General features: G+C 39.0%; 4 protein-coding genes across 5 annotated transcripts; 1 reads left to right on the forward strand and 3 right to left on the reverse strand.

Moving 5' to 3' along the window:
* Positions 1-5020: 5020 nt before the first annotated feature.
* Positions 5021-7399, forward strand: LOC111234163. Its single transcript, XM_022762110.1, has 2 exons — positions 5021-5253; positions 6682-7399. Exons 1-2 carry the CDS (start codon positions 5124-5126, stop codon positions 7392-7394), a joined length of 843 nt encoding a protein of 280 aa, XP_022617831.1. The 5' UTR covers positions 5021-5123; the 3' UTR covers positions 7395-7399.
* A 22-nt stretch (positions 7400-7421) lies between these two features.
* Positions 7422-11202, reverse strand: rnf185 (ring finger protein 185). 2 transcript variants are annotated; one of them, XM_022762112.1, is made up of 6 exons: positions 10635-11202; positions 9795-9813; positions 9583-9695; positions 9319-9373; positions 8784-8901; positions 7422-8689 (listed from the first exon to the last, which is right to left on the reverse strand). In XM_022762112.1, the coding sequence occupies exons 1-6, from the start codon at positions 10811-10813 to the stop codon at positions 8595-8597; spliced, it is 579 nt and encodes a 192-aa protein (XP_022617833.1). In that variant the 5' UTR covers positions 10814-11202; the 3' UTR covers positions 7422-8594. The 2 variants fall into 2 exon arrangements, with proteins under 2 accessions (XP_022617833.1, XP_022617832.1); XM_022762111.1 differs by having other exon boundaries at positions 7422-8692.
* A 510-nt stretch (positions 11203-11712) lies between these two features.
* Positions 11713-14512, reverse strand: LOC111234212 (chemokine-like receptor 1). Its single transcript, XM_022762177.1, has 3 exons — positions 14459-14512; positions 13523-13620; positions 11713-13411 (listed from the first exon to the last, which is right to left on the reverse strand). Exon 3 carries the CDS (start codon positions 13395-13397, stop codon positions 12387-12389), a length of 1011 nt encoding a protein of 336 aa, XP_022617898.1. The 5' UTR covers positions 13398-13411; positions 13523-13620; positions 14459-14512; the 3' UTR covers positions 11713-12386.
* Positions 14513-19044: 4532 nt separating this feature from the next.
* Positions 19045-22216, reverse strand: LOC111234215 (transmembrane protein 119-like). The gene is made up of 2 exons (XM_022762181.1): positions 22103-22216; positions 19045-20556 (listed from the first exon to the last, which is right to left on the reverse strand). Exon 2 carries the CDS (start codon positions 20538-20540, stop codon positions 19659-19661), a length of 882 nt encoding a protein of 293 aa, XP_022617902.1. The 5' UTR covers positions 20541-20556; positions 22103-22216; the 3' UTR covers positions 19045-19658.
* Positions 22217-22432: the final 216 nt, after the last annotated feature.

Below are 22432 nucleotides of genomic sequence, written 5' to 3' on the forward strand. Positions count from 1 at the left end.
ATAATTTGAAGTGTTCACTGCATGTCATGTGTTAAATTGGTATGATGTTTTATTGATGAATTGCAATTGCAATGATGGATTGTGTAAAAATGAAGTTCCTCCATCTATGTCAAAAGAACTTTATTTGTTATCAAGGGCACTTTTTCCACAACTGGTGCAAACTAGAACAATCCATTTACAGACTCGAGGTTTACTTTTCAGGATTAGTGTTAGTATATGCTGCCAGTACTTCTATCATACTCAACCAACCAGCTTCACAAATAGGTTACAAAACTGTCTACAGTCACATGATTTGACTGACACAAAAAGCTCCATGTCTGTTTATTTTGTGGAAAAACAAAGATTTTTTTCTGGCTATTATATTTGATAACAATAGCAAGCAAAATTCCTTGCATGTGACTCTCCCACACACACACACACACACACACACACACACACACACACACACACACACACACACACTTCCTCCTTTTCAGTGCTGTCTTCCATATATCCAGTACAAAATTTAGTTTTCTGTGTTTCCCACACCAAATGATAGTCTTTTCTGACGTCTCCACTTTGCTCTTCGGTTTTTAAACCAAACCTAGCAGAAAAGGTAGTTGTAATTTATTTTTTTCAGTTTTTCACATACTGTACTTACAATATTTGACAACTTATTCACCATTATCAAACATAATAACCAACACAGACATTTAATAAAAAACAGCAAATTGACAAAATCCAGTGCTATTATATCCTTTTTAAAATACAGTATTTAAAATTTCATACATTCGTTACTCCTCATTCACATTCAGCAGTTTGTGGCTTACTAAACCTTATTTTACTGTGTAAACAGCGCTATTGTTTATTGATTATTGAGTCATTCCATGTCAATTCAGCACATCAGCACTATCTTAGATTTGGCTCAAAGCCAAAACTAAGGCCTGTAAATGATCCTACTAGGTACCACACATACTATCTTGGTCCTATCAAACTAACCAAAATATGCTACCACATCTTGTTTTCGTCATAATATCTTCATGTCGATTGGAGATAGAAACCTCAAAAATTGGAACAAAATTAATAAAAGATTGTATTTGCAGAAAAAATAATGATCAATATCATATCGGTGCAAAAATATGGATTTGTAGTACCCTAAATCTCACTCGCGTTGACGAATTTTGCACTTTTTTCTCAATCTAGGGCCTTATAAAGATAAAATGACATGCAGTACATGCTTTCAAATGTTTTGGAATACAAAAACATGTTTGTCTTCCATGCTACGAAGTTTGGTGAGGCTGGGAGAAAAACCTGTCAAGATATTAATGCCCAAACATGGCTTGCCAGAGTTTATACAAAATAATAAAATAATATGAAGGCCTGGAAAAATTTAAAAACATAGAATTTGAACAGAAACATTTTTACAGGCCTTGGTTTTGGGACTTATTCATGATATAGAAAAGGTTTGAACAAAATCTGAGACAGTGCCACAACAACCTTATCTTTGACATGGAGTGACCTGAAAGGCTGAATGTGACAGCACTCTTACCTCTACTCTTTCTTCTCTTAAGTGAGTGCGCTGTGCCAATTTCTCCCTTGTGTTCACATCTGGATACTGGTTCTGCAGAAACAGCTCCTCCAGTGCGTCCAGCTGCTCCTCTGTGAAGATAGTGCGGTGACGTCTGGTCCGTCTCTGCACCTGACCGGGTGACTGCTCCTCTCTGTGAGCCTCTCCCAGCCTACATGAGTTTGAGAGCATCGCTGGGGGCCATCCATACTGACAGGCTGCAGGGGGGAAGTCTGATTTGAGGTTAAGGAGAATAAGTGATACTGATGACAAAACCAACAGAGCTGCCAACAGAGCTGACTGTTTGGTCTTACCTTCATGAATGAAATCAGCTCTGAATATGTCTCCACAGTGGGAGCAGTAGCAGCAGCATACACAGGCATGATGAACAGTCTCTGTCTGGTCTCCAACAGGACTCTTCTCTTGTAGTCCAGCACCACTTGTCTCACATGTCCGTCTGTCTCCATTACTGTTTGGATATTTGCTCAATATGTTTTCAATAGTGAAAGGAAACTTTTGTCTCTCCATCCTTATCAGTCCATCCATCTCCAAAGAAATTCCAATATAACACAAGGAACGATGATCACAGGATATTGACACACAGCACTTTTCGATTGCTCAGGCTCAGCTGCTCTTCTACTTCTCCTCTCTCTACAACAGTGTGTCAGACCCTTATAGTGAAATTGGGAGGCAAAAAAATAGTAAAACTATAATCCCCCCTATGGACCAGACACATAAAACGGTTGAAACTTAATTCCTAGCTAATCTGGGCAGTTTTGTGAAGAGGTTAGGGAGGACGGCAGATTCAGTTAATCTTGCCTCATTCCTTTCTCCAAAAGAAATCAGATTTCACTGCATAAAATGAGAAGTGGAGAGCTCCTAAGATCCTTATTGTTGAGGTTTTAGAGAAAAGGGGATTGCTTGGTATTAGAAACCTGGATTTAAAGATGAACGTTTTTGGTGTGGCCAAAGACTTGTGTATGCTGAACTTGAGGATTAGCTCCTAAATTTATTTCATAATGTCAGTTTCCTATTTAGCTTTATCAGCAAATGATCTTGTGCAAATTTGTAGACATGTTCAGTAAATTACACAAGTTGAGGCTCCACTGACAACAATAACAACGCATACTAATTACACCCAATAATTAGGGAGTTGCAGATGAATGAATGACTCATTTTGCCAGTGGTGTGTGTGGTGACACTAATAGATTTGTATGTACTACTCAATACAGATGAGCACAAACGGCAAGGGTAAATCCAGAAAAGAGAAGGCGTCCCTCCATGTGATCTGTATTCACAATCATGCATCGTGTGTATTATCTGTACGGTGCAGTCTTTTCAGTCAGACTTCTCTGACAATGTGCACAGCTGAGGTAAAGCTATTACAGGTTAAATTCATCCCCCCCCCAACAAATCCTGTGATTTCATACAAGGCAATACACGAATTAATGGATTTCTACAATCTGTCTTAAGCTCCTCTTATAAGGGCTTTTGAAAACAGATAACAATAAACACCATCCCATCCTTTTCACCTGGGTTTAATAGCGTCCAGATTGTTGACATATAGTTTGAGGAGCATGTGAGATCATTATCTGCAGTTATTGTGGTTCTCAAAAGAAGGAATTGTGCCACATCCACGTTGGTTCAAACAGTTCAAAATTCATTACTGGGGATTAGAATGATAAAGGTTCATTTTGTTGTTGTAAAAGCAATATTTGGTACAAGAAGTAAAGCAAAGGAAAGCACCGGCGCCCCATGGTTGTTACAGTTTTCTGGATTTTTGAGGAGCTGCTTGGGCTGCTCTCTTCAATTAATTTGGTTTTCACCCGCAAACATTATCAACAGTAGTGGTGCACCAGAAATGGTTCTATTCATCACCACATGATTTTATGATGTCCACGACTATACTTCAAAAACAACACGCTGAAGTGATATAAAAATAAAAACTTACAATACTTGGCAACTAATTTAATTTACTCTCTCACAGAAACAAAAGTCAGCCAAACACCAGTTCCGATATACCGACACAAAAGCATGATCCACACCAGGACGAGGCTGAAAAAGAAATTGCAATTACGTTTCTGTCTCATTGTGTTGTGATGCTGAGTGTTGAAGACAGTTATCTCTGGAGAATATGACATGGTTATCACGCAATTGTTCTGATGGTGCTGCCGTGTGAGATTCTTTTCAGTATAATAATCAGTAACTAATATGCCCACTAGGTTATGTTTTGATATCAGATATATCAGCAACTCAAATAGCAGGTCAGTGGGATATATGAATAATAAAGTACACAAATCAAATCAGCATAAATCAAATAGTAGACACAGGATTATAAAATGTACCCAGACACTGACGATTTGGTAAATGAGCAGAGAACCCTGGCATGAGGCATGAGGCTATTCACATGTAAAAACGCTCAGTGTCTCTGCTTACTGCTGGACCAGAGCCCAAAACCTCCTGGGAAATTGGAGATTGCAGCGGTGTGACCAGGAAATGCAGTGAATCAACCTTCCTCTATGGGGTTTTCAGACTTATGCAGGGAAACACAGTAACTGTTGAAGGTTCAGAAAACACTTGCCAGATAGCAAAACCCTGGGGAGTGGAGAGGAATTGACAAAACCATTCTGTGGATTCAGCAGCTACACAAACACAAACATGTTTCTCTTCTTTCCTAATATCTTTTCCATGAAATCTTAAAATGAGCTCTGGATCTGTCTTGCTTCAACATCACCCTGCAGGTTTTCTGAACTGAGGTGGTATGAACTCACTGTGACCATATGTTTTTTTATTTATATGGGTTTATGTTACCGAAATTGAACTATAGTATTCTCAGCAGTAAGGAGAAAGACAAATCATTCCCATGTGCCAATACATATTGACTCAATCCACTTTTCTAGGCCCTGTTTTTTCAACAGCTTTTGTTACAGTTAAATATAATAATCAATCATTTATATTACACTAAAAAATGCTGGGTTGTTTAAAACACATTGTTGGGTTGCTCATGCTGCGTCAATGGTGTTTGGTTCATCCACAGCTGACCAGATGGTTGGGTTACTTTGATCCCGCTGCTATTCATTTTCCCACTCGTCCAATGTAGAACTGTCTCCTTTCATTCTCAGAGTGTATTTGTTCTTGGTTTACTTTTTGATTTTGTCATTTATAGATTTTGTTTTACACTCAGTTTGGTATTGTTATTGTGTGTTTTAATGACAATGTCAACATTAAGGTAATATTAACAATAATAAAAGTATTAGTCCAAACCGCTATTTCAGAATAACTTTTACATTTAGATTACATTTAAATCTAGAATTGAATAATAACAAAATGTTAATTGTAATTTCTTTTTTTCTCCCACTGTAGAGCAGAGCGGTAATGGAGGCCAGTACACATGTCGTGCGCCCCCCTGTGACAAAAGACTACAATGGCCACCGGTGAACGGCAGAGCGACACAGCGCGGCAGACAGCTCGCCACTCGCGATAACTCGCGTTGCGTTGAAGCAGCAGCTGGGCGGAAAAGGCGGGAGAAGACTGCCGCTTCCGCGTCCGCGCAGCACAGACACAACGGTAGGGCAAAATGGACGATAAGTTAATATTGGCCGTATTTAATTTCCCAGAGCTGTACAATGTCACTTTGCCGAATTACCGCTGCACGGAAAGTCGGGCAAATGCCTGGAGAAACATCAGCATCCTACTGGGTTTCCCATGTGAGTATTGGGTTGTTTTATTTGTTAATCATAACTTTACTGTCAGTTATTATTTGCTGATCTGATATTGGCGTGGACGACTAAACATAAATAAATTAGAAAACACACGTGTAACTAGCAGATAGGGGTGTTTCACGTGTCTCTTCCGGGCAGTTTGTAGTTTTTTTTAATATTTTTTTTTTATCCGCGCGAGTGCAGCCCGGTGGTGTGACTGCAACCGCGCGTACCGTGCTAGCGGTAGCCGCAGCTCGCACGCCTAGGCCGCGCTGCACCGTACGGCATGGTCCAGCTCTGCTACTCCATACTACTGCGCCGCCAGCCGCGTGTCCAACACGGCACGGCGGAGGAGCAAATATGCTCTGAGCGCCGCGGAATCGCTGTTTACCCAGCCGCGTGCCTTCGTCACGCTCCTTAACACGGCGAAGTCCATACAAACTGAAAGCTTCTCGAAGTCTCGTGGAAGCGGCGGCGACACCACGGTGTGTTGGATAAAATGTGTCAGAGCCAGGACACGGAGGCCCTTAGTCTGAAATGTAATCAGGTGCACGAACCCAGGTCAATGATGGAGGCGCATAAAACACGGCTGAACTAACCGTGACCTTCAGACACGGCGCATCAACACCAATATAAAGAAAAATAAGCAGAATAACCTTCAGCCTATCTCTGTGTAACTTTATAGTCTCATATTGAAGCCTTTTTTACTTGGAAAAAGAAAGTTTTGCTATATTTTAATACCCCCTTATAGTTTACACTGGAAATACATCAGGCTGTTCACTCCCTGCCCATTTTATTAGGTACATGTACTATTTAATGTAACAAAGATTATTTTTCAGTTTTTGTTAAAACTGTCCAAGAGGTGTTATTTCAACGGTATGATTTCACTAAGTGTATTGTTTGCAGTCTAAAACCAAATAAACATATAGTGTAATCAACACTAGAGCTGAAATGAGAAGTTGATTAATTTGTGGATGGAAAATTAATTTGCAGCTATTTAGATAAGCAGTTAATCATTTTAAATAAGTCATTTTCAAGGCAAAACCTAAAACATTCCTCTGTTCCAATGTCTTAGTTTTGAGGTTTTTCTGTATTTTTTTCCAACTTATTGTAAAGTAAGTAGAATATAGTTGAGTTTTGGACCATCAAAACAAGCAATCTGAAGATGTTGCCTTTGGCTTAAGGCAATAATGTAATTTCATTTGGCATTTTTGACAGTTTTATTATATTTTATACAGGAAGCCATTAATCCATTAAGGGAGGGAGAGAAAATAATTGAACCAATAATTAACATAATCGTAAATTGCATCTATATTAGACACTTGAGTCCAGGTAGCTTTGTCTTTGTTAATATAATTTTTCTTCACTCCTTGCTAATAATCAGGAGAATCATGTGATTTCTTGCTTCTTACACTCTGATATTTTACTTTCTAGCTGAGGAGTGTAAAAGAAAATGGAAGAACATGAGAGACCGGTACTTGAAGGAAGTCCGAATGGAGATCAAAAGCAAGAAGCAAGGGGAGATCGTACAGAGTAGATGGAAATACAGACAACTTATGAATTTTATCGCACCCTTCACTGGATCAAGAAGTGGGGTGGCAGACATCTGTGGCAACAATGATGAAGACCACGACAATCCTGACAATGAATCTGGCAGTGCGGAGGGAGAAACTGCATCGTCTGAGGCAGTCAAAACGCCACAGTCCATCATGAAGGCCCCTGTAAGTCAACCTGACCTCAAACCTCAAGTAGCATTTGTGACACAGCTTCCTTCAATGTCTCAAGACACACAGATGGCGCAGCTGGCTGTTATGGCCAAGTTGCCATCAAGCCCACAGATCACCCCTGTCAGCAAAACTGGACGGAAACGGCGCCTGATGCAAGAGTCACTTTCACCACCTTCTTCTCAAAGTACAACATCCCCTACAAAATGGCTGGTCAAAGACAATGGCACCTCATTTCCCTCCAGGCCACGGGATGAAGATGAACTGTTTCTGCTGAGCTTTGTCCCCGCTCTGAAACGACTTGCTCCACAGAAAAGGTGCGAGACAAAAATAAAGATCCAGCAGATCATGTATGAAGCAGAGTTCAACATTGCACAGTCAGAATCCCAAGAGAAACAGACAGAGCCAGAAACACAGGACTAAGCCAAACAGACTTTTTTTGTACTTTATTCTCTTTTCTATAAATCTCTTCCATAAAATGGCCAAAATATCTATTTTTCTTTTCTTTTCTTTTTTTTTTACAGCACAAAGTGGTTGAAGTACATCCTTTTTTCATGTGAAATAATTAAGAATCAAAAACAACAAAACTATTTCTCAACAGATCTCAGTATTGTGCAAGTCATTTAAATTTTTCACACCACTTTGGTTTGGTGTGTCTTTATTTGCATATTAATTGGACAAATAAGGCCTATGCGAGAATGAAGCCCTAATAGATTTACAGTTTTATAGGAAAACAAACAGATGATGATTAACTTCTTTACTTACATAACTTTACCATCAATAGAGTGAATTCACATTAAGAGAAATGGTTTCATGTTAATCAACCAATCTCCATTTTAACTCTGTAATACAGTATTTTACATTTAAGTACAGTGACATATGATAAACTGAGCAAAATAAGATGTTGCAATTTGGAGAGGAACACTGTTTCATAAATTAATCTTTCAGCTGCTTATACAATATGCATCAATACAGTTCTTTTAAAAATATTTTTAAAATAAAGAGACAATGTCTGACATTGTTTTGATTCCACAAAGCATGTGAACAATTTTGGTGAATTTTGATGAGTTGCGAAATTTGTAAGCTCAGATAGAGCTAGATAAAAACAAAGAGCAACATTGTCAGTACATTAGTGAACAGAGAGACAACATGCAGGAAGCACATGCTCGTATTCAGTGTGTAACTCAGTAGGATTCTTTGCAACAATTTAAAGATGCCTGTTTCATTTCGGCATTTGACATGTCACAGTAGGAAAAACACAGGTGTAGATCATAAAATTAACTTAAATAATTGGTTTATACAACAGAGTCAGTAATATTATTAGTCCTGTACTTTTGCTACTAAGACAAGTCAAAATATCTTGTGTGACAAAGGCCTAATGACAATGGAAACCAAGGTTAAGTGTTAGGTTAAAGCTACTTTTCTTACATTACATCTTTATTTTATATCAAACCTGCTTCATTCAAATCTCACATAGCTTGGTAAAAATAACAAACAAAAAAAAAAACAAGAAACCAAAACATGTATGGAGGCAGAATCACATTGTCACAAACACATTGTGTGTCAGTGTCTCATCTTTGCTGAATCTTTTGGCTTAACCCAAGTTGTTGTCTTTCAATACATTTATGCAATCAGCAGCCAAAACATTATCACCAGAGCGACAAAAAGGAAGAGTCGAGACAGAAACTGTTCATCCATGTGCTGTGGCGTCCCAGGGGCTGCTGTTTGGGAAATTGTTTAACAGAGGTTATTTGATATGTTGTTGATAAAAGAGACAGAGTGGTCAAGGTGAAATGTGTTAAACACATGTACCTGGTGGAGGTCTTCCATCGTTGATGTTAAAAGCTGTAGCAAAAATGCCAAATGGAAAGGCACCAATTCCAAATGACATTTGGAAACCCCCATCTCCAAAGCCAAATCCTTGAAATCCCTGTAAAACATGAAAATGTGTGCACATTCTTTTAATGTTTAACCACATCTTCACAATATCTGAGGTACAGTTTAACATACAGTTAGTCAGATGTGACGCAACGGGCAGTGCAATTTGAGGTCATTCTCAAGAGACACCTCTGCAACTCAGAGCTTAGCATCTAATAGATCCCAGTGGGAAATATCCTTTTGTTAATGAATAAAACACAGGGGTTGCACCACAGCACCTGCATCATTCTATGTAATGTTTCATCATGAATGCATAATGTTACCTAACAGCTGACATTGCACTGAGAAAATACATACAGCTGCCTAACATGTTTGGAATCAAGAAAACTAAAAGTACTGATCTGGCACAAAATCATGAAATCATATACTTTGTTATTACCATGGATGTATACTTGTGCATAGTACTTACGCCACGGTTTTCTGGTTCAGGCCTTTGCCCTTGTGGTCGAGGGGGTGTTCTTTCTCTATAAAACAAAGCCACAGTTAGTAAAAGCCAGTATAAACACAGTTTAAAAATGCAGTTAAAGTTGTGACTCTAAATTAGAAGTATTGCACTACAAAATGTGAATCGGACATATTTACCACTGTAGTATTATGGGGAGGAGGATTGAGATTACATAGTATGTGAAGTTTAGAGTCAGCCTGAAGTTTAATACTACACAAAACTACCAACCTGGGGTCCTGTTGACCTGTGCTTCCCCGCCCATATAAGGGGATAACTTTGTCTCGACTAATGCCAGCTTTACACACTGGACATACTTGTCTGTTGGGTCTGGTCTCCAACCACTGCATCAAGACAAAGAAATATTAAGATGCTACCTACTTCAGTTATAAAGCATTAATAAAAATACCCTGTTATAAATGGGATTAAAGGGTTCAACTTACCTGATGCAAACAAGGCCAACTGATTAAGAGGAGATGCAAAGGAAGATGAGAGTTGACATGATGGGACAGAGAAGAGATTTGATTAGTGAAATATTACATATGTCCTAGAAATACCTTACTGTGCAAAGAATATAGCATTTACTAAAAATGGCATCCACATCTGAAGTGAAAGATGTGGGTGGGCTCAGCTACTAGAGAGGCAGGGAAAATGGAAGAAAGTGGCATCCAGCTTTGGGATTGCTTTCTCTTTCAAAATGAGTAAATAAACAGTCACCATTGAAATGAGAACAGAAGCTCAAGACCTGACCTGAAAGGTTGGCCAGAGTTATATTTAAAGAAGTGGACCTAGCTGCATAGACTGGAAATTTTCCATGAAACCAACCAAGGTGATACCATCAAAACCTGTTTGCGTACACATGGACTATGTTACATTGGTAGCCCTGTGATTGTATTTAGACTATTTAAGACATTAATCCCACAATATTACTCTTCCCCAAATAAAATGGAAAGCCGGACAAACTGAACAGAGCCCAATTTACCTTTACAGGTTGCTGTTTGAATAAAGATAACACGCAAATTTCAAAAATTGGCCTGATATCAGCAGCCAACTCATGATGGTTGTTGGTGTCAAATGTTTTTCACAACTGATACTGGCCAGCACGATGTGTGCCAATAAACTGGTGTACTTCTTGTTTATTAAAATTAACTCACTCATTAACCACTAACAGTCTCACTAAAGCTGGGGATCTGGACTCCCTCTCATTCGCCGTTGGCCTTAATACCCTGACTTAGGTGGGTTATAATGCAAAACTAAGACACGAGTCACAGACATCAACATACCAGAAGAGGTGTCCACACAGGCTGATCACTGCATCCTTGGCGGTGTCCAAACATATGTTACACTCGAAGGTACTGTCCTGGTTGCCGCTATCGGCCGCAGTCGAGCTGCTGGATCCGGGACTGGGGTTTTCAGTGGCCGCAGTAGAGCCAGGGGCTGGAGGGGGGGCAGCGGTTGCCATTTAAAAATGGATCCGAAAACAAGGAGGGACAGGTGGGGGAAACTCCGCCGGCACCCAGAGCTTCAAAAGAGGCACATGGGGAGGCCCAATGTTTGGGATCTGTGGCTTACGAATGTGAGAAGACGAGAGAGAGAACTTGAAGCGAATAATCCTTCAAAAGAGGAGTGAAATCAGACAAACCCCATCGGCTGCTAGCACGTTACGGAGATGCTAACTTTAGCAAGCGAAGAAGACTGAAACCAAATACACATCAGCGAAAAGAAAAGAAAGTCGTTTGTACAAATTGTGGCTAAACACTTAGTTTTCTTGCTGAAGATAGTAACTTGTTTTGAGGAGTTAGGAAAATATCTTTACAGCTCGTTGCATCACACATCCGTAGCACAAACCGGTAGTAGTTCCCGAGGTGGGGGCAGGGGGCGTGGCTATAGTCATGGGATTTTGTTGCCCTCCGTTTTGCCTGTCAGGAGCACACAGTAAAAAGTTCCACAAATCATTTAGAGATGTGTAAAAATGTAAAAAAAATAATAATTTTGCGATGATTTTGGCTGATATTGCGATTTGAGAATATCATTTGTTGATCGGGCATCTCTGTAGTACCACAATGCTTAATTTATGGTATGTTGTGACACATCTTACCTTCATCAAAAAATTTCAGCTCCTGCGATTTGGATATTGCTCTTGGCCATATCAATAAAATTTCAATTAATTATTCTGCCCTATTCACTTTTTAACTGTGTTTTAGCCTGCACTAACTCTGTCTACTGTTTGGTGCAGGGGAGGTAGTACATTGCATCACAGCTGCAGAAAAAAAACAAAACATGGTGGACATATGAGAACCAACCATTAAAACTAAACAGTAAAACTAAAAGAATTAACTTAAAAACACTAAGAGCATGTTGAATATTTTTATTTGCCTTTGAATTAATGAATTATTATTAATGAATTAAAATAACAGAAAATACAAAGATACACAACAGTACTGCTTGCTAGTAGGGTTACATTTGTAGTACGTATTTTGTTTACTTTCCTTCATAAATTTTAAGCTAGCATCAATTTCAAATAACAAGATTAATAATTAAGACATTTGTTTTTCCAGAACGATTCATAGACGATGGTCACATGAATGTTTCACTTCAGGTATGTTTTACTTAAAGTTAGGTCAACCAAATTATAATGTGTTGCAAATAATACATTTAATTTAATTTAAAAAAACTCAATTTGTTCCACAAGGGGCAATTTGAAGCCCTAAACATAACAACACAAAAGCAATTCATTCACAGACATAAAAACAATCTAAAAATACAAGATATCTGAATGTAAAGTTTTTTTAAGTTGAAAGTAACAAAAATGTATGTCAGTGGCCAATCCACTCTCTAAAAGTGAGTGAGGTTTTATCATTGATAAATAAATCATCAATACATACTGTACATGTATAAGTAGACTGTATAACCCATACTTATCTGAGTTGAAATATGCCATAACATATGATTTTGTTGATATCACCCAGCTCAATAATCATGATCTATACTTTGTAATACTCCATATCATTGATGACAAAGGTTTGAGTTTCATTTTACATAATTTCCATTGACTTAGACCTTGAGTGATTGAGAGCACCTGTACGAAAGTCCTCCGCCATTGCATCCTCTATCCTTGATGTCAAAGACCGCTTTAGAGTTTGTTTAAAGTCATTACCAATGAAGACATATAGAACTGGGGATATGAAGCTGTTTGCTGCGGCCAGGGTGGCTCCCACCTTCAGCCCAGTTTGAAGTACATCCACACGGTGGTTCTTCAAATCTAATTCTAGAAGCACAAAGGTATGGTAGGGGACCCAGCAGAAGAAAAATGATAAGATGAGTGCCGCCATGACCTTGTAAGGCTTTGTTGACTTGATGGTCAAACTTCGAAGCTTCACACCAAGCACAGAGCAGCAGTAAAGAATAATTAGGATAGGAATTAGGAACCCGCAGATGAATCGAGTCAGTGCCACTACCTTGTGACCAGAATGGCCCTTGTAATCTGTGTAGCACTGAGTGACTGAGCCATGGACTATGGTTTGTCTGAAGATCAGTGAGGGCAACGTTAAGAGTGCAGAAAGGAGCCACATGAGAACAACAACTCCAAATGCTTTCCGCACTGTCCGGTGGTTATGTGACCAGACAGGAAATGAAATCATTATACAGCGATCAGTGCTGATCAAAACCAACAGAAACACACTGCTGTACATGTTGAGAAACAGGGCGGAGGAGGTCAATTTGCACAAGACCAGTCCAAAAGGCCAATGTGAGGTTATCATGTAGAATACTTCCAGGGGCAGAAACGCACAGAACAAAAAGTCTGAAATGGCCAGACTGATATACCAGGTGGTGATGACCGTTCTTTTCATTTTCCATCCACAGATCCAGATCACTAATGAATTTCCTCCAAGGCCAATAACAGTTATAAGGATATTGACTGTCACCAGAACATGGGTCACAGCAGACCGAGAACTGCTGAAATTCAGTAGTTCAGCTGTGGTGGTGTTGCTCTCGGTGTCATTGCCTGGAGTGTAATCTTCATATTCAACATAATCCACATCCATGCTTGTTTCTTTTCCTATAATGTTACAATAGTACATATGAACACAGATAATTGTAACAGTTCACAGTTTGATCAGGAAAATATATTTTAGTTTATCATATAAAACACATGAACTTAGGTACTCACGTTTGTCTAGATGTGGAAGCAATAACTGTAAAGTCCGTTTTTACTGAGTCTCTTGCTGTTGGATGCAACTTCTCATTTCTGTTTCCTGGGCAGTGTTTCTGACGAAAATGACGAGAAAAATCAGAAGTGATACGTAATGGAACAAGAGAAAGTCTGCTGTCTGTGATTCACTCATGAAAAAATATTTGTGTTTTTGGCTGACAGAACAGAAAACTGTTGTGTGTTTTTCTGATGCTTTTTGATGGGTGTTTCTGGAATTACAACAGCCTGTTGCGGTCTAACAAAGGGGCTCTCCATTATACAACCACACAGCTCACATCAATCACCCAAAGGTGTGCCTATAGAACATTTTCTGTAGTGAAAAATAAATGAATAAATAATTTCAGATCAAAAACTGCCATCATACATTCGATCACTAATATCACACATCATAAAACAAGCACACACATAGAAATAACAGTTGAGTCAACATCTCCCATTACCATTTACCAATGTCTTATTACTGCTAATATCTGTCAGGAGACATAAACCACAATTGTTTGTGGTAGAGACCACAAAGTTTACCTCATATCTGTACGCAGCCTGCTTTTAAATCCAAATTGCCCATTTGTGAAGAAACATTTGTTGTGGTTTAGTTTTGTGTTCGTTTTGTTTTGCTTTTGTATCTGTGTTCTCTCTTTCCTGCAGTGTTTGTGTGTGTGTGTGTGTGTGTGTGTGTGTGTGTGTGTGTGTGTGTGTGTGTGTGTGTGTGGCAAGAGGCGTGGCTGGTCAACTCTGTCTCCCTGGTCTCTGACAGATGAGCCACACCTGGGTTTAATCTTCTGCATCACCTTCACCATATAAGCCAGGTCATGACTCCTGTGCCAGATAATTCTGTCTCATTTTTGCTTGTGATTTTTTGCTGTGTTTATGTAGCGCTGCTTCAGTGCCAGTTACCATTGTAGCTTTCCTGTTTTTCTTTGTGCTTTTGTAGTGTGTGCCTCACTGCCACCCCAGCTATGTGGTCCAGTGTTCACCAGCGTTCGTCTCCTGTGCTGTGGTAAAGATAATTGTAAGATCCTATATCTAAAATTTGTTCCATGATTTATTAGCATTGGTTAAAGAAGTACTTAGATCATTCTATTGGGTAAAGATACAATATACAAAATATTAAAGTTGCAACTAAATGTTCTACACATACAGTTTTACTTTAGTAAAAGTACAGAATTAATACCACAAAATTACTTAAGCATCAAAAGTAAAAATACAATTTATGCAGATTGGGCCCTTCACTCTCATAATGCATGTAATGGTGTTGTGTTATCATCACTGAAACCTTAACGTGCAAATCTTAGGTCGAACTCATTTTAAGTGCTTTAAATTATTGTTTGATAGTGTACAGAGGTGAAAGGTATTTGCTCAAGACTGTACTTCACAACTGTATTGCTTAATACTTAGTACTCCACGACCATTCAGAAAGGAATATTGCACTCCACTACATTTATCAGATAGCTGCAGTTATTAGTTACTTTGCAGAATAAAGTTTTAGGTAAACCTCTATTCTACATGTCCACAGGTATTTACAAGAAAGAACTATAAACGGCTTGAACTAAAATAAATAAGTATTAATCGATTATTCATTCTTATTGGAAACTTTTAGACACATTTTGCATTTTTGCTGAAACAATAAGCTGATTAATCGATAAGTTTATTGACAGAAAAATAATTAACAACTTGATTATTGTGATGGGTATTTTTTCGTTATTTTTCTGACATTTCCAAGACTCAACAATGAGTCGTTTAATTAAAAGGTGTTGTTTGATTAATTGATAATTAAAATGATAATAATAATCTTTATTTATAGAGCTCTTTTCAAAGCTAAAGTAACAAAGTGCTTCACAAAATCCAGCAAATTAAAAACTAACTCTTAAATAAGAGATAAAACAATTCAGTGATGTAAGATACTGTAAGTGACATAAAAATACAAAAAAATGGTAAAAAAAATCTCTGCTCTCTGATAAAAGTATGTTTTGAGAAGCGATTTGGAGTCCATGAATATGCCTACTCACTGTATGACAAAAAGATGTTTATATAAACCGGACATGCGCAGATATCATTACTTTAGCCCCGCCCCATGGTAGTGACGTGTTGCCTGCCGGGGCTAGATCTACAAAGCTCGAGCTGCTCTTCTCTTTCAAACTGCGTCAGTTCTGCTGTCTCTCAACATGGCGGGTACCGTTGCGAACAAGTGTCTCAGTCCTCTGGCTTTCATCACCAGGAGGGTCTCTGCTCCGGAGTTCATCACCCAGTGCTGTTACCACAAGAAGGTAAAACATCCAGTTTATTTCAGCTTTACTAAAAGATGGCGGACGACAGCGTTTACTCGCTGCTGTTTGGTCTATGTTTACAAATATTACAGTTACAGTTTGATAGTGTCTTCCTGGGTCAGGTAATGAGATGGAGCTAATTAACCACAGCTGTTTGGGTCTTAAAATAATTCAATTCAGTTCTCTTAAAAAACAAAACAAGGGGCTTCTTTAAGTATTAAGAAGTATTAAATCTCATTTGATCGTAAAAGGTGATGACGTTTATCATTAGTTAATCCATATATCTATATTATGACGTTTATCTGAGTATAGTTTGCAATATATAAATTAATTAAAAAAAATTGGCATTAATGTTACATACAAGTACTGAAAAGGGGTTATATTGCTGTTAATGATAAATAATTCCAGTATGTAGCCTATCATCTCGACTGGTTTCCCATAACATTTTCATACCTCTATAAATAGGTCTTTTGTGAATCCTGCAGAAACCCTGTACATAACTGCCTTTTTAAAATGTCCCAGGTGAGGTTACATCAGCCTGCTTCCATGTGGGTTACATATACTGAGCCGAGTGTGACAGAAACAGATAAATTGTTATTTATGATACACCTGAAAGCTTACTAAAATGACAAACATTATTTGTTTCATGTCATAGCTAGTTAGCAAGTTGAAGACTAGAATAACGTCACTAATCTTCCTCCCAGCTGGCACTGCCAAAGCTTTGATACTTGAATCACATCCGATTAATAAGCTTTAAGGGCTGTCAGTATGTTGAAGAAGCACAGTGTGCCACACAACTTGTACATGTTCTGTAACACCTGCGGAAGTGTAGAACAGTCACATTCAGATATTTGATTTTCATTGTGCGACATGAGTGTCTGATGCAACAGGGAGACACAGGGCTGTAGACATCAGAATCACAGAAACATTCAAGTTAAGTTGGTTTATGCTTGTAAACAGAGATGGTTTGTGTTGAAATATAATATAGCTACTAATATATACTATATATTATTATAATTATATATATACACACATAGCTGCTATATATAGTTATTGAAAGGCTTTTTGTAGCTTTGAAGTACTGTAACTATGAGCCATGGCTTTTAAGTCAACATCCCATGTTGATTTAAAAGCCCAAAGAATGATGTGCTCAAAAAAGGTCCTTATAAAGCTCTAACATTATAAGATGTCATTTAACTAGTGTTATTCTACTCCATAAAACATGCTATAAAAAGCTGAAAGATCATAAATATGTGAATAGCTGTAGACAGTTTTGAGAGCAAACAAAAATGCAGAAATCTCAAATCACATGAAATTTTGTGTATGAAATGCAGTACTAATCAGGACATGCACTGCAATACAAGCTCAGGCAGTTTGTGTTGGTCAGAATGACTCAGCAGAAACTATGGGAAGAGGGCAGGATGCAGGAGTTTATATAGAGGACAATGAGATCCGGTCCTAATCTGTTTATTTCAGTGTCCCTTATGTAATGGCGGAAACGTGTCATTGTATAACAGTGATACACCAAATTTATAGACATTTGTTTTCTGATTGTGGTAGAATGGAAAAAGCATTCCAGGATGCTACTGTCATGTGGGTTATAATTTATTTAAGTTTTATGAAATATTGTCAACAACTTTTTCCTATCACGGTGTTTCCTTTCTCTGTTGTCTGAAGGTGGTGGATCACTATGAGAACCCAAGAAATGTGGGATCACTGGACAAAAACTCCAAGAGTGTTGGGACTGGCTTGGTGGGAGCTCCAGCCTGTGGAGATGTAATGAAGCTCCAGGTATGTTTGTCACTAAGCATGGATAGATTATAGCCTTTTGTATGCACACAGAGAACCATCAGGGCTGAATTGTTATAACACAGCAAAAGTGGAAGAAACACACAGAGAGCACTGATATGTTACATTCTTGTTTTAACAAGTAGATGGCGCTAAGTCTTAAATTATTTAGTTTGGCATTGCTGTGAAGCATTTCCTGTGTTTTTTTCTTTTATTTCTTTTAGTAAACACACAGGAGCGATTATTTTAATCAATGATCACTTGTAGTTTCTTCCCCCCTTTGGCATGTGAGTAAAACTCTAATTTGACAGATTGAGGTGGATGACATGGGGAAGATTGTGGATGCCAGGTTCAAAACCTTTGGCTGTGGCTCTGCTATTGCCTCAAGCTCTCTGGCCACTGAGTGGGTGAAGGGCAAATCTGTAAGTGAACTTGTTACAATCATGAAACTGCTTTCGCACTTTCATTCTTCCTCTTTATTCTGCTCTGCTCATGTGTCATCATTGACTGGTAATGGTTGTGTGGTTACTGGAGCTAAAGTGTGTGTTTTCTTTTCAGGTGGATGAAGCTTTGACCATAAAGAATACTGACATTGCCAAAGAGCTCAGTCTTCCACCGGTTAAACTTCACTGCTCCAGTAAGTCTTCAGTGAATCCGTCTAATGAGTTTCTTCTTTTCCAAACTGTCCCACGTATCTGTGTATATTCAACCTTTAATTCCTGTTCCTCCCCAGTGCTTGCGGAGGATGCCATCAAGGCTGCTCTGGCTGACTATCGCCTCAAGCAAGACGATGGCCAGCAGGAGGCAGTCAGGGCCAGCAATTAAACGGAGCACTTCCACTCTTGAGCTGGACACCACTGCTTGCTTCCTGCTGCCAGGAGGAGAAATAGCAGTACTCCACATTCCTGCAGTATTGATAACGCACACCTAATCTGTTGATGACAAGTACAATCGTCAACCCTCTGTAGCAGTGTTACACCAGGCTTAGTCTGTGGTCCTCTAACCCTGCATACTCTGTCTTTTAGCCTGTCACGTAAACGCACAATGTAAGCACTGTTTGGGTTGTTGGTACAAAGTTGAGCCTTATTTTTGAGATTGCGATATATTTCAAGATTTTGAGCTTGAGGAGTGTACATGTGGAATGGTGTGATGGAGATATTGATTAAAGCTAGGAGCTGTTGAAGTATCCTGTCTGCACCCTAAAGCACTGACCTTTTGATATGCAATGAAGCAAAGTGGCTTGAAAAAATGAAAGGGTCCACTGGTTTTTAGTGTCATTTCTAATTATTTAGTAATGCTTCCTTGAAAATCTGCAATAAAACTATCCCAAATCATGTCTTGTGTTTGTTTTTGCTTGCAATTTACTACTTTGAACATGAATAAAAGACGTTTTTCATGTTATGCAGTTTGACACATCATAAATGGAAAAGCACGGTGTATCTAATTTTGGTAATGATGGACAATGCACAATTTAATGGTTATGGAACTTGATTACCTAAATTACATGCATTTGTTCTAAAAACTTATATACACCAGTGCTTCTCCTGCTATTACGTGTCAAGATGGGGTCTATGATTAAAAAGGGTCTGTAATTCAGGAGATGAACTGAAGATATATGAATTTTATTGTGCTTACATAAAACCAAAACTCATCTGTGAAAGGCTGTCAGTGCTCAATGTTTTTGCACAGAAATACAAGGTAACTGGGACCATACCACTACATGTCTACTGAAGTGGCCGCTATGCAGGAATGCTCAAGGATTAAAGCAGACAACAACAACAACAAAGAAAAATAACCCCATAAAAGGAAATATTTTTGTACCAGACATTAGTGCATGAGACATGTTTATAAAATGTCATAATATCCAGTTAGAGGAAAGCTCTGCTGTATGTGCACTTTCCTGCATAGGATCAAATATTGATTGATTGGAACTTTTTTTTTTTACATTTTCCTCTGTAATTGTAAAAATATTTGAGGTTTACTGGACAAATCGCCAACAATGGATTCAAGAGAATAAACTCAGGTCACAGCGTTCAGAGTGGCTAGAAGGCAGTTTTCTCTCCTGCGATCAGCTGAAGTGTAGCAGAGTCATTGTGAATATGCAGAGAGGAGGGCCGGAGACTCCGGCCAATCAAAGGCTCCTGTGCGTCATCTTTGTCTGGATGAGGCTGCTCTGAATCATCTTCGTCTGGATGAGGCTGCTCCAGAGGACTCAGCTCTGAGCTGCCTCCTGCGGTAGCTGCTTCACTGTGAAGGAGCTCGCCTGGCTCCTTTTCCTCAGGGAGAATTGGTAGTGGCAGCTGCTGATCTAGGATGCTGCCATCTGGTTTAGAGCTGTCCTCAGGACTGTGGTCTGCTGCTTTCTGACTGTGGTCATTTTCCTCCACAGCTTCAACAGATTTATTTGGTGTGCGCAGGCTCTTGGCAGCCCTCATGATGTCGGCCTGGAGCTGCTTGTGAGAGTCCACTGGCTCACTTTCCTGTTCAGGAGCTGGCTTTTCTGGCACTTCATTAAAGGGTTTAGTGCCGCCGGTTTTGTCCCTGTGGTCCACATACATTTTTGAGGGGAAGGAGGAAGGGTAGTAGGCGTTAACCTTTCGCCTGCAGCTCATGAAAATTGCCCCACAGATAATAAGGAAGACAAGAAAGATCAAAGTGGCTGCAACAAGGATGAGGAGCATGTTCTGGTCCAGAAAGTTCACAACCTGACTCAAAAAGTCAGTTTTCACATGGTTGGGGCCAACAGGTGTGGTTTGGTACTCAGAGAATGGGTAGCTGGTGGGCATGGAGGAAGTTAAGTTACTGAGTTCTTCCTCATCTGTACTTCCCTCCAGAGCACTGTAAAAAGGTATAGGTGTGGCCAAACTGCTGCTGATGCAAAACACCACACACACACCAATCTGTTGGAGGGCCATCGGCAGCATCGTTTCCCTTCAGGATCTGTAAATAACAGTAAATGTCAGTAACTGAAATGCCAGTGCCATATGTGAAGATAGTTTAGAGCTAAGCATCTGTTTTTCTGAAAAATAAATGATCTTTGAAAAACCTTGTAAGTTGTTTAACAATGTTTATCACTGGTCTGAAGGTATTTCCAGAATCCTCAAAGACTCTTCTGAACATCTGGATGAAAAAATATTCAGTCCACTGTAGGATTAAAAAAAAAAAAATTCTTTTGTTCATCTTTCAAGTTGTGCCCCTGTTGTCTGCCAGAAGAAGATGGTGGCCGGAAATGACACGTGTGCTCAATTTGTATGTGAAACATAACTATAAATAGATTTTATTATCAGTTATATTTGTCTATCTCTGTGTTTCATTGTATTTTCTATATTTAATGCAGGCACAATATGGGACATGAGGTCAAAGTCATATTTATTTTACAGCGGACTGATTATTTTTTCATCCACAAGCTAAGAAGAGTCTGTGAGGATTCTGGAAATACCTTCACAACAGCGGTTAAGTGCTTTTAAATGTTCTGCTTTTGGCAAAAACACACTCTGTAGCTCAAGTAATACATGAGAGGCACAAACTGGGCCTCGTACATAATTATACAGAGAAGCAAGGATCCATTTGTTAAAAACATCCATGTAAACTGAACCAAACCTCCAATATTTCTACATCATAGAAGGGTTCTGCATATTAAATGTAATTCTCATGTACAATGAGCAGTCCCTAGATATGATCATTTTGTATGAAGGTGTAATATGAAGGTGACATACACTATAAGTTCACTGGATTGTACCAAAACAACAACTAAACCAGTCGTTAGTCTTTGCTGATCGCCACAAAGTTAAATACACTCCAGCGCGGCCTGAACTTTTTTACTCGTTCGGATGAGATCAGATGAGTCTACTGAACATACATGCTGTATAATAGCAGAATTCAAAATGTTAGGTAAAAGGTCAAATAAGACAGAAACGTCTGCATGGCATAAGGGGTATATAGGATGGTACAGTTTTTTGGATCACAGCCAGCTCTCTGCTCAGTCTGTGTGTCAACTGGCAGCAGCTCCCACACTTTCATCCTTATTCTACTGCATCTGTGTACAAGCTGGGCCACATGAAACTCTGCTCTCATCTGGAGGATGACCATTTTTGTTTTTTTCAAAATTAATCACCTCCTCACCCCAGACCAAATATACATGACCTCGCATGCCTGTGCAAGCAGATGCATAAACATATGCACATAAGGCAGGCATATGCACATGGATACACACATGAAATGACTCTTCACTCAGCAGATTTTTGTGCAAGTTTTTTGTCCATTTTAATGTGTAAAACTGACAGAAAATATTGTCTTTAACTTTTCAAAGTCATGTTCTTTCTCCCTGAGGCTGGATGTTGCTCTGAAGGCATCATGATGCTGTCAAACACTTGAGCTAATATGATGCAAAGAAACCCAAATTCTGCTTTACAGTGTAACATTCAATGAAAAAAAAAAAGAATTAGTATAATAAAAACTATATGAAATGACAGAACATTTTACTCACCATCCACAGTAGGAGAAGAAGTGTCTCTGTTGGACTCACCTCTGATGGAGGATGAGTGAAACTAGTCTGGAAAAAGTGAACTGAGACAGCAAAGAGTAGCGAATGCTCGGCGAGCCACGCCACTTCTGCAGTTTCAGATTTCAGACTGGAGGTTTGTCTGGATAGTGCAAAAAAAAAAAAAAATGTTGTTAACCATGAGGACAAATCCCTCCTTCTGCCTTTCCTCTGTTCACCTCCCCCTTCAGTTTCCCTCAGAGTGTCTGAGTTCTCCGGCCTGCACACAGATTGTTCTTGTTAGGTAGGAGTTTATAATGTGCTGTGGGGGCAGGG

Source organism: Seriola dumerili, unplaced genomic scaffold (assembly GCF_002260705.1).
Source record: "Seriola dumerili isolate Sdu_G_001 unplaced genomic scaffold, Sdu_1.0 BDQW01000442.1, whole genome shotgun sequence".
NCBI lineage: Eukaryota > Metazoa > Chordata > Actinopteri > Carangiformes > Carangidae > Seriola > Seriola dumerili.

Excerpts from the sequence above, each read along its gene's own strand:
- LOC111234163 (XM_022762110.1), top strand. The coding sequence starts at position 5,124 with ATGGACGATAAGTTAATATTGGCCGTATTTAATTTCCCAGAGCTGTAC. Across the intron at positions 5,254-6,681 it reads CATCCTACTGGGTTTCCCAT|CTGAGGAGTGTAAAAGAAAA; the intron begins GTGAGTATTGGG and ends TTTACTTTCTAG.
- rnf185 (XM_022762111.1), bottom strand. The coding sequence starts at position 10,813 with ATGGCAACCGCTGCCCCCCCTCCAGCCCCTGGCTCTACTGCGGCCACT. Across the intron at positions 9,374-9,582 it reads ACAGGTCAACAGGACCCCAG|AGAAAGAACACCCCCTCGAC; the intron begins GTTGGTAGTTTT and ends TTTGTTTTATAG. Across the intron at positions 8,693-8,783 it reads CGATGGAAGACCTCCACCAG|CAGCCCCTGGGACGCCACAG; the intron begins GTACATGTGTTT and ends TTTCCCAAACAG.
- LOC111234212 (XM_022762177.1), bottom strand. The coding sequence starts at position 13,397 with ATGGATGTGGATTATGTTGAATATGAAGATTACACTCCAGGCAATGAC.
- LOC111234215 (XM_022762181.1), bottom strand. The coding sequence starts at position 20,540 with ATGCTGCCGATGGCCCTCCAACAGATTGGTGTGTGTGTGGTGTTTTGC.